Source organism: Leishmania major, chromosome 36 (assembly GCF_000002725.2).
Source record: "Leishmania major strain Friedlin complete genome, chromosome 36".
Classification (NCBI taxonomy): Eukaryota; Euglenozoa; class Kinetoplastea; order Trypanosomatida; family Trypanosomatidae; genus Leishmania; species Leishmania major.
Genome location: NC_007287.2, coordinates 772,101 through 786,155, shown reverse-complemented (window position 1 = coordinate 786,155; position 14,055 = coordinate 772,101). Strand labels below are relative to the sequence as shown.

The 14,055-nt window shown below is 51.3% G+C and overlaps 6 protein-coding genes across 6 annotated transcripts; 2 read left to right on the top strand and 4 right to left on the bottom strand.

The window, feature by feature from the left end:
* Nucleotides 1-1,640: 1,640 nt before the first annotated feature.
* LMJF_36_1990 (hypothetical protein) lies at nt 1,641-2,141 on the bottom strand (the record flags this gene model as incomplete). Its single annotated transcript, XM_001686722.1, has 1 exon — nt 1,641-2,141. One exon carries the CDS (start codon nt 2,139-2,141, stop codon nt 1,641-1,643), a length of 501 nt encoding a protein of 166 aa, XP_001686774.1.
* Nucleotides 2,142-2,539: 398 nt separating this feature from the next.
* Nucleotides 2,540-3,763, bottom strand: LMJF_36_1980 (putative serine/threonine protein phosphatase 2B catalytic subunit A2; the record flags this gene model as incomplete). Its single annotated transcript, XM_001686721.1, has 1 exon — nt 2,540-3,763. One exon carries the CDS (start codon nt 3,761-3,763, stop codon nt 2,540-2,542), a length of 1,224 nt encoding a protein of 407 aa, XP_001686773.1.
* Nucleotides 3,764-4,150: 387 nt separating this feature from the next.
* On the bottom strand, nt 4,151-5,044 carry LMJF_36_1970 (conserved hypothetical protein; the record flags this gene model as incomplete). Its single annotated transcript, XM_001686720.1, has 1 exon — nt 4,151-5,044. One exon carries the CDS (start codon nt 5,042-5,044, stop codon nt 4,151-4,153), a length of 894 nt encoding a protein of 297 aa, XP_001686772.1.
* A 614-nt stretch (nt 5,045-5,658) lies between these two features.
* Nucleotides 5,659-6,402, bottom strand: PMM (putative phosphomannomutase; the record flags this gene model as incomplete). The annotated part of the gene is made up of 1 exon (XM_001686719.1): nt 5,659-6,402. The coding sequence occupies one exon, from the start codon at nt 6,400-6,402 to the stop codon at nt 5,659-5,661; it is 744 nt and encodes a 247-aa protein (XP_001686771.1).
* Nucleotides 6,403-7,474: 1,072 nt separating this feature from the next.
* LMJF_36_1955 (conserved hypothetical protein) lies at nt 7,475-8,626 on the top strand (the record flags this gene model as incomplete). Its single annotated transcript, XM_003722888.1, has 1 exon — nt 7,475-8,626. One exon carries the CDS (start codon nt 7,475-7,477, stop codon nt 8,624-8,626), a length of 1,152 nt encoding a protein of 383 aa, XP_003722936.1.
* Nucleotides 8,627-10,244: 1,618 nt separating this feature from the next.
* Nucleotides 10,245-13,289, top strand: LMJF_36_1950 (putative mismatch repair protein MSH8; the record flags this gene model as incomplete). The annotated part of the gene is made up of 1 exon (XM_001686718.1): nt 10,245-13,289. One exon carries the CDS (start codon nt 10,245-10,247, stop codon nt 13,287-13,289), a length of 3,045 nt encoding a protein of 1,014 aa, XP_001686770.1.
* Nucleotides 13,290-14,055: the final 766 nt, after the last annotated feature.

Here is a 14,055-nt window from a genome sequence, read left to right as displayed (position 1 = left end):
TCCGGATATCCGGTGCACGCCAAACGACTTGAGCTGGCGCACCTGCGAGTCGGGCAGCACACTGGGGGAAGATTGAGCAGCGAATGCCGTGTCGCCACCAACGGCTGCAACACTGGTCGAGCACATCCGCATCGAAGATGCCCTGCGTCACAGCGTGGTTGGCGCCGGCGCTCAGCCTCTTCTTGAGAAACAGCAGCTCTGTGTCCCGTCGCGCACTGATCCATACAGCAGTGTCGTCATAGCTTTCATTCCCGAAGAGATCCCCTTTTGGGAACGCGTCAACCACCATGCAAAAGTAGTCGCCAAAGTGCTGGTGCACAAATCGAATAAGGTCCGCAGCGTGCGGAAAGGCAGAGCCAGAGGAGGTGGACGAGGGCGCCGCAGTAATGGACGCCACGAACGTGGAGGTGGTTGGGTCGGTCTCTTCCCCTCAGCTGTCATGCGTTCCTGCGGCTGCGGCTCTGGATCCGACGCCAGTGCCTCGATTGCGTGGCTCGTGGGTGAAGCCTGCCGTGGGAGCGCCTCTTTTCACGAGGAGATTGTGCACACCCTTCGCTTTGAAACTCAGCCATTCGAGTACTTTATCGGGCCCACTCGTTTACCGTGTTAGATTCACTTGATAGTTGGCAGACAGCAGTGACTAGCACGTGGAGGCGACCTCGATAGAGGTTTCCGCGGTTCGGACGTGGTTTCCCCACGTTATCTCGCAAAACAGCGGATCAAGAGCGGACAGACGCTCAACCGTCTCGTGCAGCTTAATAGAGCCATCCTCCGTTGTAGAAGTGACAAACTCGAAACTGACGAAGAGGCGGCTGTTCCCCACTGCCTGCTTGATGGCGTCCAAAATCTTTACCATAGTGTACGTGCTGACCGGCAAAAAGGACCCCTCTGACCACCTCCCGAGTTGTGTTCTGTTTGTGAATGAGAAGAGGGTGCGTTCTTGTGGTGCCAGTCGGACTCGATTACTCTTCGGGAGCACACTCTAAAAGGCAAAGGTGACACACAGTCGGAACCGCCCAAGCGGTACTGCACTCAAATTGCAGTGCGGTCGCATTGCTCGATAGCAACACAAGATGTGAGTTCGTACGCTACTGAGAACCGCGAGTGGGTACGCTCAGCGCTCTTGCTCTGGTAGAGCTCCAGCACAAGGAAATAAGGGTAGTGGGCGAGACGGGAACAGTGACGGCAGGTGCGCGCAGAGGTTTTTGGAGAACGCGAGCCAGATGAAGAGGTTGACGGTGCACAGAGTATGGAAGGCACTGTTGCAGTCCCCCTCCCCACCCCCTACGTGCGCGCCTTTCAGCTGACGAGGAATCAAAACTGAGAGCTGCTCTGCTCCCCTTTTGTACCAGGCCGCTTGTAACACAGTCGAGGCAGAAAGAAAAAGACAAAAGACAGCCACCATGGGTCGCTGCCGTCCGGGCCGATGAACAAGGCACCGATGTACTTGATCAGTTTGAAAAGGTTTGCCTGGGGTAAGAAAAAAGCAGAGTTCCACTGTAAAAGCAGAAGGCAGGCATATGCGAGCGCAGCACCCGGAGAGGTCGGCACAAGCTTCGGTGAGAGCGGGTGCACTGAGACTTCAATAAACAACGAGAGATGCGACTCGACTTCAGCCCCGCATCTGGAACTCACCGCGACTACTGCCTTCTTTCACATTCGAGATATAGGAGCAACTCCTCCAACGGACGGTCAGGCTTCTTTTTCAGAAGGTGCTGCACCAACCCTTCCAAAAACTCGTCCAAGCGTTGGGACTGCACGTACTGTTTGTCGAGGTATGTTTGCCACCGGTAATCAAGCAACCTCAGCTGCTCGTTGGAGTTATCCAGAGCTAAGCTGGCGGCAAGCAGCTCACTGATGTAGTTCGCTTCGGGTGGCGCCATCTGGTTCTCGATGGCGTGGTTGATACGCCGCTGCAGCGCTTCAGCACTTTCAGTCATGGAAAACGGCCAGAAACGTAGTACTCTTGCGGCACGACAAATACTAGACGAGCCTTTACCAAAGCGCAGAAGGGCTGGCTTTTGCGTAGACGTCAGACGACAAGCTTGGGAGTGAAGCGGCAAGCGCAGAGATAGAAAAGCATGGATTGAGAAAATGAGCGAGATGAAGACAAAGAGAAAGCTGATGCCCGTGTAGCGCATGCGTCATAAGCTGTCACCGTTGACTCCTCTTCTTGGGTGTCAACTGCCTTGGAATAAGGCGGCTTTGCTGGCCGCTCTACTCACACCATATCGGTGGAGATGATTTTATGGATGGGGCACACGCCGATCAGATGCCGTGCACAAGTTGCTCGTTCGTGCTCCAAGAGCTTGAAGAGAGCACAGTCACGTTTCATGGTCCACATTTGAGAGGGCAAAAGCGACACCGAAAGCAGGAAGAGAGAGCAACAAAAAACCAGGATGTAGCCATTACAGGAATGCACCGTAAAAAGCAAGAGGTGAACACGAGCGCTCTTGCGTGCGAGGCGGGGGCTTGGAGATTCAGTACATGAACAAACGCGTCCTTGTGCGCCGAGAAGTGTGCCATCATCATTAATGCCCTAAGTGAGTGGCGTGACACATCCCTCTCCGTTGCTGGAGCCCTTCTCGGATCTGTCAGCAACCGTTGGGTCATAATCGGAGCCTGACAAGAGGGTCAAGAAAATGGACATGAGGTTGCTCTCCAAGAAAGGTAGAGACCACGAAAATGCGTTTCGACCTTGCAGTACGCATGGATGAGGCGAAGAGTCGAACTGCTTGAAGCAGATAGTTTCCTTTGAAACCACTAAAACTGCGCCTTTGTTGCCGAAACTGGAACAGTAATTTGGAGCCGAAAAGAGAGAAATTATGCAAGGGAACAGGTGGTTTGGGTGCGGGCGATACAGTTTAAACCCAAGCTCATGAACCTCGTGAGCTCGAATGATACAGAGAAGGTTGTTCGCCGATACAAAACGTTTTGCACACGCAAAGTTGAAGACGTAGCTGAGACCCCGCTGCTTGTTCGTGATGAAGAGTGGTCGTGTCTCGAACAAACCGAGTCGTGGAACATATGTCTCACCCGAAGGCTCCTCAACATTGTTGTACAGCTGATTGTTGGTGTCCCAATCCGGCTCAGACCACACCATATCACACATCGCCCCTCGCGTTGGAATGTGCCGGAAGCGGTGAATTAGTGCAATGTCGTCTACATGTGACACGTCTGGGGAGAGTCCCGAGTGAACACAAAAAAACTTTTTTCGGATTATTGCCGCTAGTGGCAAACAGTTGAACACCGACAGTATCTGCGTCAACAAAGTGCTAGAGTACTTGAGCTGGCACTCCTTGCCGAGTTGAAGAACGTCTGCCATAAATTTAGATTCATTGCTTCCTCGGATCAAAAGAATCGACTGCGGGTGAGCGACTTTCGCCGCCAGTAGGAAAAGAATACATTCGAGGTTGAATCCTCCATTGCCGATGTAGTTGCCTAGAAAAAGGTAGTTCGTCGTGTCCAAAGAGCCACAAGCCGCTAAAATCTTCACCAAATCGTAGTATTGGCCTTGAACATCTCCGACGACAACTACAGTGTCGTTAATCGAAAGCGTGTTTGGCTCCGTTCGAAGGACAAGCGCAGCCTGTTGAACAATTTCCATGGCGTACTCGAGCCTAAGCTGTTCACCACAAAGAAACTGCAGCATAATGCTTTCCAGTGACAGCTTGCCATCGCTCAGCAATGTGCTACGCTCTACAGGCGTGCCGTTGAGGTTGCGACCCCCCACGGCAGAGCACTTCATATTAGCCTGGCTCATGCGCTGCGCCGCATAAAACGAAAAAAACCTAAACTGCAGCTTTCGCGTCACAGACGTAGGGGGAAAAGGGTGCAGAACTGCGCTCTAGGCCTGCTCGCTGGATATCTGTTCTTCTGGAATGAATGACAAAGGAAAATAAAAAAGGGAGCACAGAAGCTTAGAAGCCTATGCAAGCAAAGGATGCAATAGACAAAGGCTAAGCATTTGAAGCGGAAACGCATCGCTTTCAAGTGCACGCATCACAAGGGCGTAGTACTTCCAGAAAGATCAAGGTGATTCCTTCAAGTAACGCAAGCATTCCTGGGTTCACTGAGATAGAGGCGTCATCGTGTAGACGTCCACCTTCTTGTTTCTGGATGTTTGTTCAGCATTTAGTATGTGAGTGTATTACACAAAATGTGAAGCAGCAGAAAGCACCATTTCAGAAGCTTTCGTGTCGACGAGTATTTCGTCGGACAGCTCTCGGAATGTCAGAGAAATTCGACGCCCCCGAACGTGTTCGGGCCGGATACCATGCATCCACCTGTAGCGGCAGTTTCCAGACATGAGGAAAAACGCGCGACGCGGCAAGTAGACATCACAGCACACACCTTCCGGATTCACGAACGTCACAGCGCACGCTTCGTTCAGATTCAGACCGGCAATACGGTCGCCCCATAGCCACGTGTCATCTACGTGGGGATCAAAATTACTCATCTTACCCTCCATGTACTCAAGCGCAGATACCTCCGCAATTCTGTATGCCTTACCAGTAAAGGTTTCCACCATTGACGAGATCACAGCAAAGACGGACTCGAACACAAGTGGCATCCCTGGTATCTCTGCGACTTTTATCTTCTTCTTCTTGAAGTTGCGCTTCGGCCCGTAGTCTTGCTTGCGCCGTCCGCTCTGCGACTCCTTCCAGGGTGGAAACGGGCGCGAATCATCCAGGAAGCGAATCACTGCCGTCTCATCCTCCTCGGTAAGCGTATCTCGAAAGACAGCAAGACCACTGATGGTAATGCCGGTAGCCACGGCACCCTGGTGATCCGCGCATGACTTTATCGGGACTTCAGATTTGAACACACTCGCGCATTCAATGCAAAAGCTAAGAGAGCTTTTCCCAATGACTGCAAAAGAGCAGGAGGAAAGGCGTTCATTATCCTGCTGTTTTTCAATAACAGAGCGTGCGCTCGAGAGAGGTACAGATCCGTTAAAGAGCTGCTGCACTCTCGACGAGCCACGACACTTGGCGCAGAAGCGGATGCCTGCGCAGGAGCATGCTGAAGAATGTTCGTCCATACGGGAGGCTCAACGCTAGCTAAAACAACGAACAAAAAAGGTGATTGGTGCTCTTCGGAGGTAGTGGTTTAGAGAACATGCAAAGGCGAGAATGCAAGCATGGGATAATATGGCGCATGAAAGTGAGTAAGTCACTCCGCCATACCGAGAATCCACCGAACATTCCGTGAAGCACGCTAAAAAAAAAGGGCAGACCCTACATTCGTGCTCCTCTTTCTTGGACTGGCAACCATAGGAACTTGGCGCCGAAATTCACGCAAAGCAGTGCGCTTCACACCATGCGTTTTTTTTTCGACATTTTGTTCGACCGAAATCGGAAGTTGCAGCTGTCACAAGATGCGCAAAAGGTGGGAACTCACTCAGCTAAACTCCTTTCCGTGGCGCAAACCTTCTCGCGTGTTAGGAGTTCAGAGGGGAAAAAGGGAAGAGGTGGATGGTTGTAGACTGACCGGAAACAAAAAAGAAAACACAGACTCCATTACATATGAGAAAGCCGATTTGAATAGTAGCCCCTTTCAAAGTGAAAGTAGCACGAAAGAGAAATGAGAGCCTTTTTTTCAAGCAGTGCTTCTTCCAGAAGCTCAATACTGGAGATCGCAGGTGATGATAGGGATTCACCGTGACTCCTCGAGGAGTGCCTCAAGAATTGCAATCGTGTCCTTATATGTCTTCACAGAATGACCAATTGTTCGACAATCAGTGTAGATCTCATAATCGTTACCGCCCTCTGACGTCTTGTCGCCGAAAAAGTGAATCTTTTCAAAGTCATTTTCGACAAACTGAAGACAATAAGTCTTATCCCACCCCTTCGGGAAGACGTCGAAACTGATTTGACCGCCTACAGAATAGGCGAGCGGGTAGTCAGGGAAGGCCTCCTTGAGGTTTCTGATCAGTTTCTCACGGATATGGCGCTCTTTGTCGAGCTGCTCGAACTCGTCACGCTCCTGCTGCGAGCAGTTGCGGCCGATGGGAGACACGTTGAACATACCGTTGCGGAACTCCACAAACGTGCCGCGCTGCACTGGAATGTCCAAATCGGCGATGAGGTGCAGACACTTCTTTACAAATGCCACCACCTTCTCGTTCCCAAGAGCCTTCAGCAAGCTATTGCGGTGGAACTCTGTGCCATCCTTGTAGGCCAATAGACCGTTCTCGGAAAACACATAGTCAAAGTCTTCCAGAATCGAATCGCCCAGCTGCTCCTTCTGCTTGGCGAAGTCGGAGCCACCGACGACGCCAAGCTTGAAGCCAGCTGCACGAGCTTTCGCTAGCGTCTCCTTCATGTCCTGCGTTTCCGGGTTGCGCGGCGGCGTCAGGGTGCCATCGACGTCAAAGAGAAGAATAACCTTGGAGGTCATTTTTGCTTTGTTGTGCTTTCGATAAGGGAAGGGGGGCTTTGTAAAGGTAAAGACGATAGATCTGTCAATTTCGATGAGTGTCAGGAAAGATAAGAAATTGGGAGTAGGAAGTCTTGAGTGTATGGTTGCCAAGAATGCATGACTGAAATACAGATACGAGAGACCGAGGAACGACAGGTGGAAGGTGAAGTCCACGTCGACACAGTGGCAGCTGGGCTCGTGAGCGCAAGTGCTCCGATTGAGAAAGTATTTCAGACACGATTAGTCGCTAGTCGAGCACACACTTTGCCGTTGCTGATGCTACCCAAAGGTGTGCAAAAGCCTGGATGGGCGAGGGAAGCACATTCAGCTTTATCGAAATAGAAGAATATTCTGCGGAGATTTCACACGCGTTGCAGAAGACGGAGAAAATGCCGGCTGGTGAGTTGCCTAAGCGACTCTCTGGTGCGGCAACATTGCGGCTTTCCCAACGGGTTTGGTGAAGCTGTAGCGGGTCAATGCACAAAGCAAAAAAGAGGGTGATAGGACAGCGACCCAAAGACCTCCTGATAACGTGCAAGCCTCTGAGCGGGGGCCCCCTCTCAAATCGCTAAAGTCAGCTTGCGCTTGGCCCAGAAGGATGTGGGGAGGGGGACATGCATGCGTCAGCGAACAGAACTTTGGTGGACAGCGGAATCAAGCGCAGAGAGGGAGGGGTTTGCACTCCAGCCATTTGGTCTTTGATGCGACATACACGACGGCTATTCTTTTGCACCTTCCCCCACTCCCCCCCTCCGCGTTGTTGAGGGTCGCAATTCACTTCGCATATACTTGCATACTGCAAGGTGAAGATACGTGTTGTTTTGCGCTCACAACCAGTGATGTCCATGGGATGTGGCAGCTGTGAAACACGAGGTCCTTTCTTGATCGACGCGACAACAAAAAATCAATAGTGAGTCTAGGATACACCAACAGCAAGTCCGGGACACAATGGTTTAGCTTGTTCCCCAGAGAGCGCTCAGCTCACACAGTTCTTACATAAAGTCACAAGATGGAAGGCAAATAAGTGGATATTGCCGACAAGCATTGCGTCATGAGCTGCAGTCGATGGGGTCTTTTTAGCTATATATATATATGTATATATATATATACATATATACATATATACATATATATATATATATATATGCACATATATGTCGACATCTATGCTTGTTTAACTGTTTCTTCTCTCCCCGAGCAACTCCTTCTCCGTCTTTTCCCTCACGCAGGTCTGCCGTCAATGGGTCAGTCATTCAACACGCCACCGCCAGGTAGCGATGGCAACGAATGCGATGACTGCAGCGCAAAAGAGGACGCAAAGGTCTACCATATGCCGCCTGATTTGCCATCTCCGGAAATAGTGGGTGTCAACGATGCTGACAAGGGCGTGTTGGCTCTTACCCCCAAACTTGCTGCTCGCTTAGCTGATGCTCTACCGCCGTCGTGCAGGTGCGGTGCGTTTTCTGGCGTTACCAGATGGTACCTCTTGTATAGCAGTTTTTTGCACGGCAAATCCTTTCAGAGACTTGTGCAGTGCATTATATCACGGGGCCCTACAATCATCGTAATAAAGGTGAAAGACAGCCCGCGTGTTCTCGGCGCCTTCTGCGAAAGCGACTGGCTAACTGTCGCACAGCGCGAAAAAAATGCAAAAAGTGCGGCCGCAGCGTGCGTTCGTGCTACTCGTGAGGGACAGAAGCAACGCGCCACTGCCGCCCCAGAGAATCAGAGCAACACCTTTTTTGGGAACGTGAACTGCTTCGTGTTCCGTGCATACGCTGATGGCACTGATGATGTTAGCACTGAAGGGGAGATTTACCACCCCCACTCGTCCATGAATTCTAACTTTATGTACCTCTTCGACACCCACCCACTCGAGGAAAAGATTGGCATTGGCATGGGAGGGCAGCCTGGATATTACGGATGGTTTATCGACCGCTGGTTAGAAAACGGAGCTTCACATGGCGCGCGCTGCACAACTTTTCGAAATCCTCGCCTTTCCTCAACTGAGTCATGGGTTGTAGAATCTGTGGAAGTGTACGCGGTCAAAAAAGACATTGTCGAACAGCTATTACGAACCGGCAGCAATCGCACTAGCGGTGTTTCATGTGTCAATGACAATCCTGACAGCAAGGCAGACCAGATGCTGCTAGAATTGAATGGCACTCATGAATTTAATCACCGGGATCACACCGAATGCTAAGTTTGGTGGGTGGTATGGCGTCTCAAGTACTTGTTTTCTCCACCAGATGTGCGCGGGACTCCTGGGGAGGTTATGCATGACGACGAAAGGATTTTTATTGCGAGTCTGAACAAACAAAAGTGCTGAGATTATCAGTGCAGCGGTTTTCCTTACTTTTTCGCGACGTTTTTTTTTCGAAGACAGTAGCTGTGATGCTGACCATTTCTTTTCTTCGCTTTTAGAGGCATTTTGTCGGGTGCCTTCACCAATTAGCTTATTTTTTATTACTTATTATCATTTTTTTTCGATAAATGCCATCTTCACTGAAGTTGACCAAGGGCTGCGCGAAGGTGAGGTTTCAATTATTTCCGAGGTCCTTTCTGCTTGAAGTTTACTTTATTTTGTAATGTCGATTTTTCGTGCGATAGGACGATTTTTTGGGCCTTTTTCTCTGTATACTGCCGATATGGTCATGCCACTGGAAGCAGCGTAGACAGACGAAAAATAAGTATGTGAAATCTTTGGATTTATATCTGCTCACAAAGCTTAGAAAACACAGCTTTATTATTTTTTTTTTTTGCTGCTAGGCAATATGAGCGATAGGTACCGACCTCGTTTGTCTCTGGGATATGAACATGAATCTGATGGACTGACAACCTATTCTGTACTGATTTTTTTCCCGTGCCGCAACATTTCATCGTTGTTTTATTCAGAGCCCCATCTGCTTATTTTTACATCCTTTTCAGCCTTTTTTTGTAACTCTGAAAAAGTAAGTGCTTTGTTCACTCGATTGAAAGGCCACTGTCGCTTTCACCGATTGCCGTTATTTTTGTTCTACTGATGCTTTTTTTCGTTTGATGCCAGAGTGTACCTTTTTCCCCCTACACCAGAGCGTAGTAGTGTCGGTGACCTGGATCGCAAGGGAAAGAATACATGTGAGCATTGAGAAGTCGCGATTTTTGTCTGCTGTCCGCTTGTTTGTTTCTCCTCTGGAAGCGCATTTATGCACCAGCGTGTGCGGGTGGTTCTTTACAACCTCCTTATTATTCAGGGTGTTTACTTTTCTCTCTTTTCTTCTCTGTTTCCACTGAGCCTACCACTAGATGAGTATGAGCTGTTTCTGCTGTGGGGAAACGGAAAGAAGAGAAGGCCAACTCTTCATTTTCTTTGAAATTCACTCTTACGGGAATGCATTTGCGAGAAATCCAACAGCAACTTAATCGCGGGCTTCTTGGTATCTTGCTGTGAGAGCCTTTCACAGTCCGTCGTTTGTGTGTGTGTGCACACACAAAAAAAAAACAAGCATTGCGGCGGGTCTTGTGGCGGCTTTCACTGATGCACGACTGCGGTGTTTTACATGAAAGCTGCACTAAATACAAAACAGTAGCGAATTCGCGTGCGAACGTGACTGCACCGTTTTCAGGGAGCATGTAGTAACCTGAAATACTTGGAATATGAGCTTCTTATTCATATTCTGGAATTGAGGGCACAGATGTTGGGAAAAATAGTCCTTTCACTGTTTGCACATCTCTTTGCACTTCTTCTCTTTCTCTCTAGCCGAACTTTGACGCACTAATTTTGATGCAATCGACCAAGTAAATAAAGGAGTTCTTTTCGTTTCCACATCTCTCTCTCTCCAATGGTGCTTGTGAATGGTCAGGTTGATGTGAACTCGGTGGGCTTCACTTATCCCTTCCTGGAGGGGATCGACCCGACTGCGCCACCGTCGACTATATCGATTCCGCACAAGTACCTCGATGCAATGGCCAACATGGAAAGACAGTACTGGGACATCAAGTCGAAACACTACAACGTCGTGATTTTCTTCAAGAAGGGCAAGTTCTACGAGCTATATGACTACGACGCTGTGATTGCCAATCGAGAATTCGGCCTGAAAATGGTATTGGACACATCTAATCGCGGCAAAATGAGGTTGGCTGGCGTTCCCGAACAAAGCTACAATGAATGGGCTCGGCTTTTTGTTTATCGCGGGTACAAGGTGGGCCGTGTTGAGCAGATGAAAGAGAGCGAGAGTGAGGCGCAAGCAGCGAAGACGAAGGTTGTTCCTCGTGAACTGGTCGAGGTGTTGACACCAGGCACCTTGAAAGATCCGTCAATGCTGTCTGATCACCGCGAGGTGTTTGTTTTGTCGCTTGCCCCCGTCTGTCGCGACGGGGAACTCGTAATTGACGCGTTCGCCGTTGATCTATCACTCCGCATTGCGTATCGGTGCCCATGCAGCTCTCGCAACAGAGAGGCCAAAACTGGCTGTGATACCATTTCTTCGGAGCTCAGCATCAAGAGGGAAAACGGCGTTTGCGGCTCTCTGAAGGACTCCACTTTGCGCACACTGAGCGCTCTCTTGCAACAGTTGAGCCCAAAGGAGGTGATTATACCAAGCAGCGATTGGGTTCCCAAAGATGCTGAAAGACGGCAGGCCTTCGAGCACACCTGCGACGAAATCACCAAGTGGACCGAGAGCGAAGGGTTCTCGGTAGAGCACATCTCCAGTAGGGCGCTGCAAAGCCTGTCGATGACCGCTATGGTAACCGCAGAGCAGGTGATGGCGAGCTACTTCACATTCCTTCGTCTTGCCAGCGACATTGCTATTTTCTCAACGGCAACGGAGTACACGGCGCACTTGTCTGGTGCGATCGGCGCCGACTCCGGGACAGCGGCGTCGGATGCGACGTTGAATATGGCAGCTAGTGGAAAGACCTCCATTATGGCTTATGAGCGCCGCTTTGACAAAGGTCTGGTGCTGGATGCCACCACCGTGAGCAATTTGGAAGTGCTAACAAACTTGCATGATGGCTCTGACAAGCACTCATTGAATGAGTGTCTAAATCGCTGCAGCACAAACGGTGGACGTCGCCTTTTCCGCTCCTGGCTGCTACGGCCGTCCGCGAGCTCGCGGGTCATCGCGGCGCGCCAAGACGCCGTGCGTTTTTTGGCGCGGTACAATTTGCTGCACTCTTTAAGGGACATGGAGGTTAGCGAGCAGGTCGGGGAGAAGCGATCCCGCTCCAACGAGGGACTGTCTTTGTTCTCTTCCGTAGTGTCCGTCGACTTCGAGCGCTTCCTTTCGCGTTTGTCCGACATAAAGCAGAATGACTCGCGAAACATCGCGTACGTCGATCCAATGGTGCAGTACAAGAAGAACCTTGGCATTATTCTCTCGTCTGTGCAAGCCCTAAGCGCGATGGTAGGCTGGGGCAAGCAGTTCTTGGCACGGTGCCGCGAGGTCGCGTGCGAACAGGGAACTGGCATTCCTGCACTTTTAGGGGAGCTTCTCGAGGAAGTTACTACTGCCGAAGCCAGCAGCAAGCGCATCGAAGGCTTGTTCGACCGCCAAGCCGCTGAGGAGAGTAGCTTGCTGATTCCCTCGCCAGGAACGTCGAGCGTGTTCGACGCGGCAACGGCGAAGCTGAGGCATGTCGAGTCAAAGCTGCACGACGTGCGACGCCAGCTGCAACAAGATGTGTTCCGAGGTGCGCAGGCTCATTTTACCGATCTGGGGAAAGATCTGTTCTTGATTGAGGTTGCTGTGGCCGATGCGCCAAAGATGACACCTGCCGGGATGGTAGAAAGGGCGCGGAACGCGAAGAGCGTCAAATACGTCGTGTCCTCTATCGAAGCTCTCGTGGGGGCTCACAAGGAGGCCACCGCCATGAAAGCCGGAGCTTTGCTTACCGTTCTGTGCAGCGTTGCGAGCCGCATCTGTGACGAGTTTCCGCACCTTTTTTCGGCTAGCCGGGCCCTATCGTATATTGATTGTTTACTAAGCTTGGCGCAGCTCCATCAAGCGTTTCCCACGGTGTCCTATCCACGGCTTTGCACGGCACACGAGCGTGATGTCGCCGTGGTGCGCGGGTGGGACATGATCCACCCCCTTCTCACGGCAAAGAACCCTGTAGCGAACAGTCTGAACCTAGACGACGTCGAGGGACGCGTTTTGCTTCTGACCGGTCCTAATATGGCGGGCAAGAGCACGCTGATGCGCACTGTTGCCCTAAACGTGCTCCTGGCACAGCTAGGCGGGCCTGTGCTGGCTACCAAGATGGAACTCTCCCCGGTCGACCGCGTCTTCACCCGCATTGGTGCCCGCGATGCATCGCACAAAGGCCAAAGTACCCTATACGTGGAGCTCAGCGAGACCGCCGATATCCTGCACAGCGCAAGCGCGCGCAGTCTGTGCCTTGTCGACGAGCTTGGACGAGGGACGTCGACGCACGATGGCATGGCTATCGCGTACGCCACGCTGCACGCCTTGGCGACGGCCAAGCCTGCAGCGCCTCTCACTATTTTCTCCACACATTACCATTCCCTAGCGATGGAGCAGGCACGTACAGCAACACCCACTCCCACAGGCGCACACGCAAGTGCGGTACAGCTGGGGTACATGGATTTTGTTCTGAAATCCGAGACAGCGGCTGCTTTTGCGGACGAGGAGACTAACGACACGAGGCGCAGCTGTGCACCGGGGTCGTGCGTGTCGAATGTGGTGTTTTTGTACCGACTGGTCCGCGGCATCTGCGCCCGCAGCTACGGCGTAGAGGTTGCAGTGATGGCTGGTATCCCACACACGTTGGTGCAGCTGGCGAAGGCAAAATCAGAGGCGCTGTCGCGCGAGACCGCCTTCCACGAAGATGTGCGTGGTATCGAAAACTTCATCCGCGTTTGAAAGGGAAGAAGGGGATCCGGCTCGCACACACACAAAAAGGATCGACAACGTTTTCTCTCTGGTTTGCTGTTCCCTTTGTCTCTTTATCTGCACGCTTCTCTTTCATTTCAGTGAACTTGTCATTCGCTAAGCTGCTAGCAGTGCACAGTCCATCAGCAAAGTGCTGCTGTTGTGAATATACGCTCCGGGAATGCCCCTCCCCTCCCTCCCCCGCCAGATGAGCACACACGCATTCAAGCTTCCCTACTTGCCTTGCTGACTTGGATTTTTGTCTGTTTTACTCCCTTAATTCAGGCCTCAGAGGTTACCATAGAAGTGCATACATAGATTTCTTTATCGTGCTTGCCAATCATTCCCGCAGGAATCGGGCCCAAAAGGAAGAAAAAAGGCGCGCTGCCCCCAAAACAGTCTCTCGGCATTCTTGGGTGCTGGAGGCATGCACTCGAAGTGCTTGTGGCGCTCCCATCGTAAGGGGCAAGGGAACTAAGAGCCCACGGCGAAGGACGCAAACGCAAGATGCTTGAGCGCCAGCACACATTCCCCCCTCCTCCCGAAGCAACGTCGAGTTTCCAGCTGGTGTGTGAGCTGATTCGCTCAAAGAATGCCGCCATGCGCAGTCGAAAACAAAAGGCTGCAGTGATATTTTAGCACCACGCACTGCTCTTCCTCTGTCTATTTCCCACCACCCTAACACGTCGTTCTCTCTTCGCTTCTCTCTTCTTCCTCATCATCGGCGATCCCTGCGCTCATCTTGCTGGCACACGAG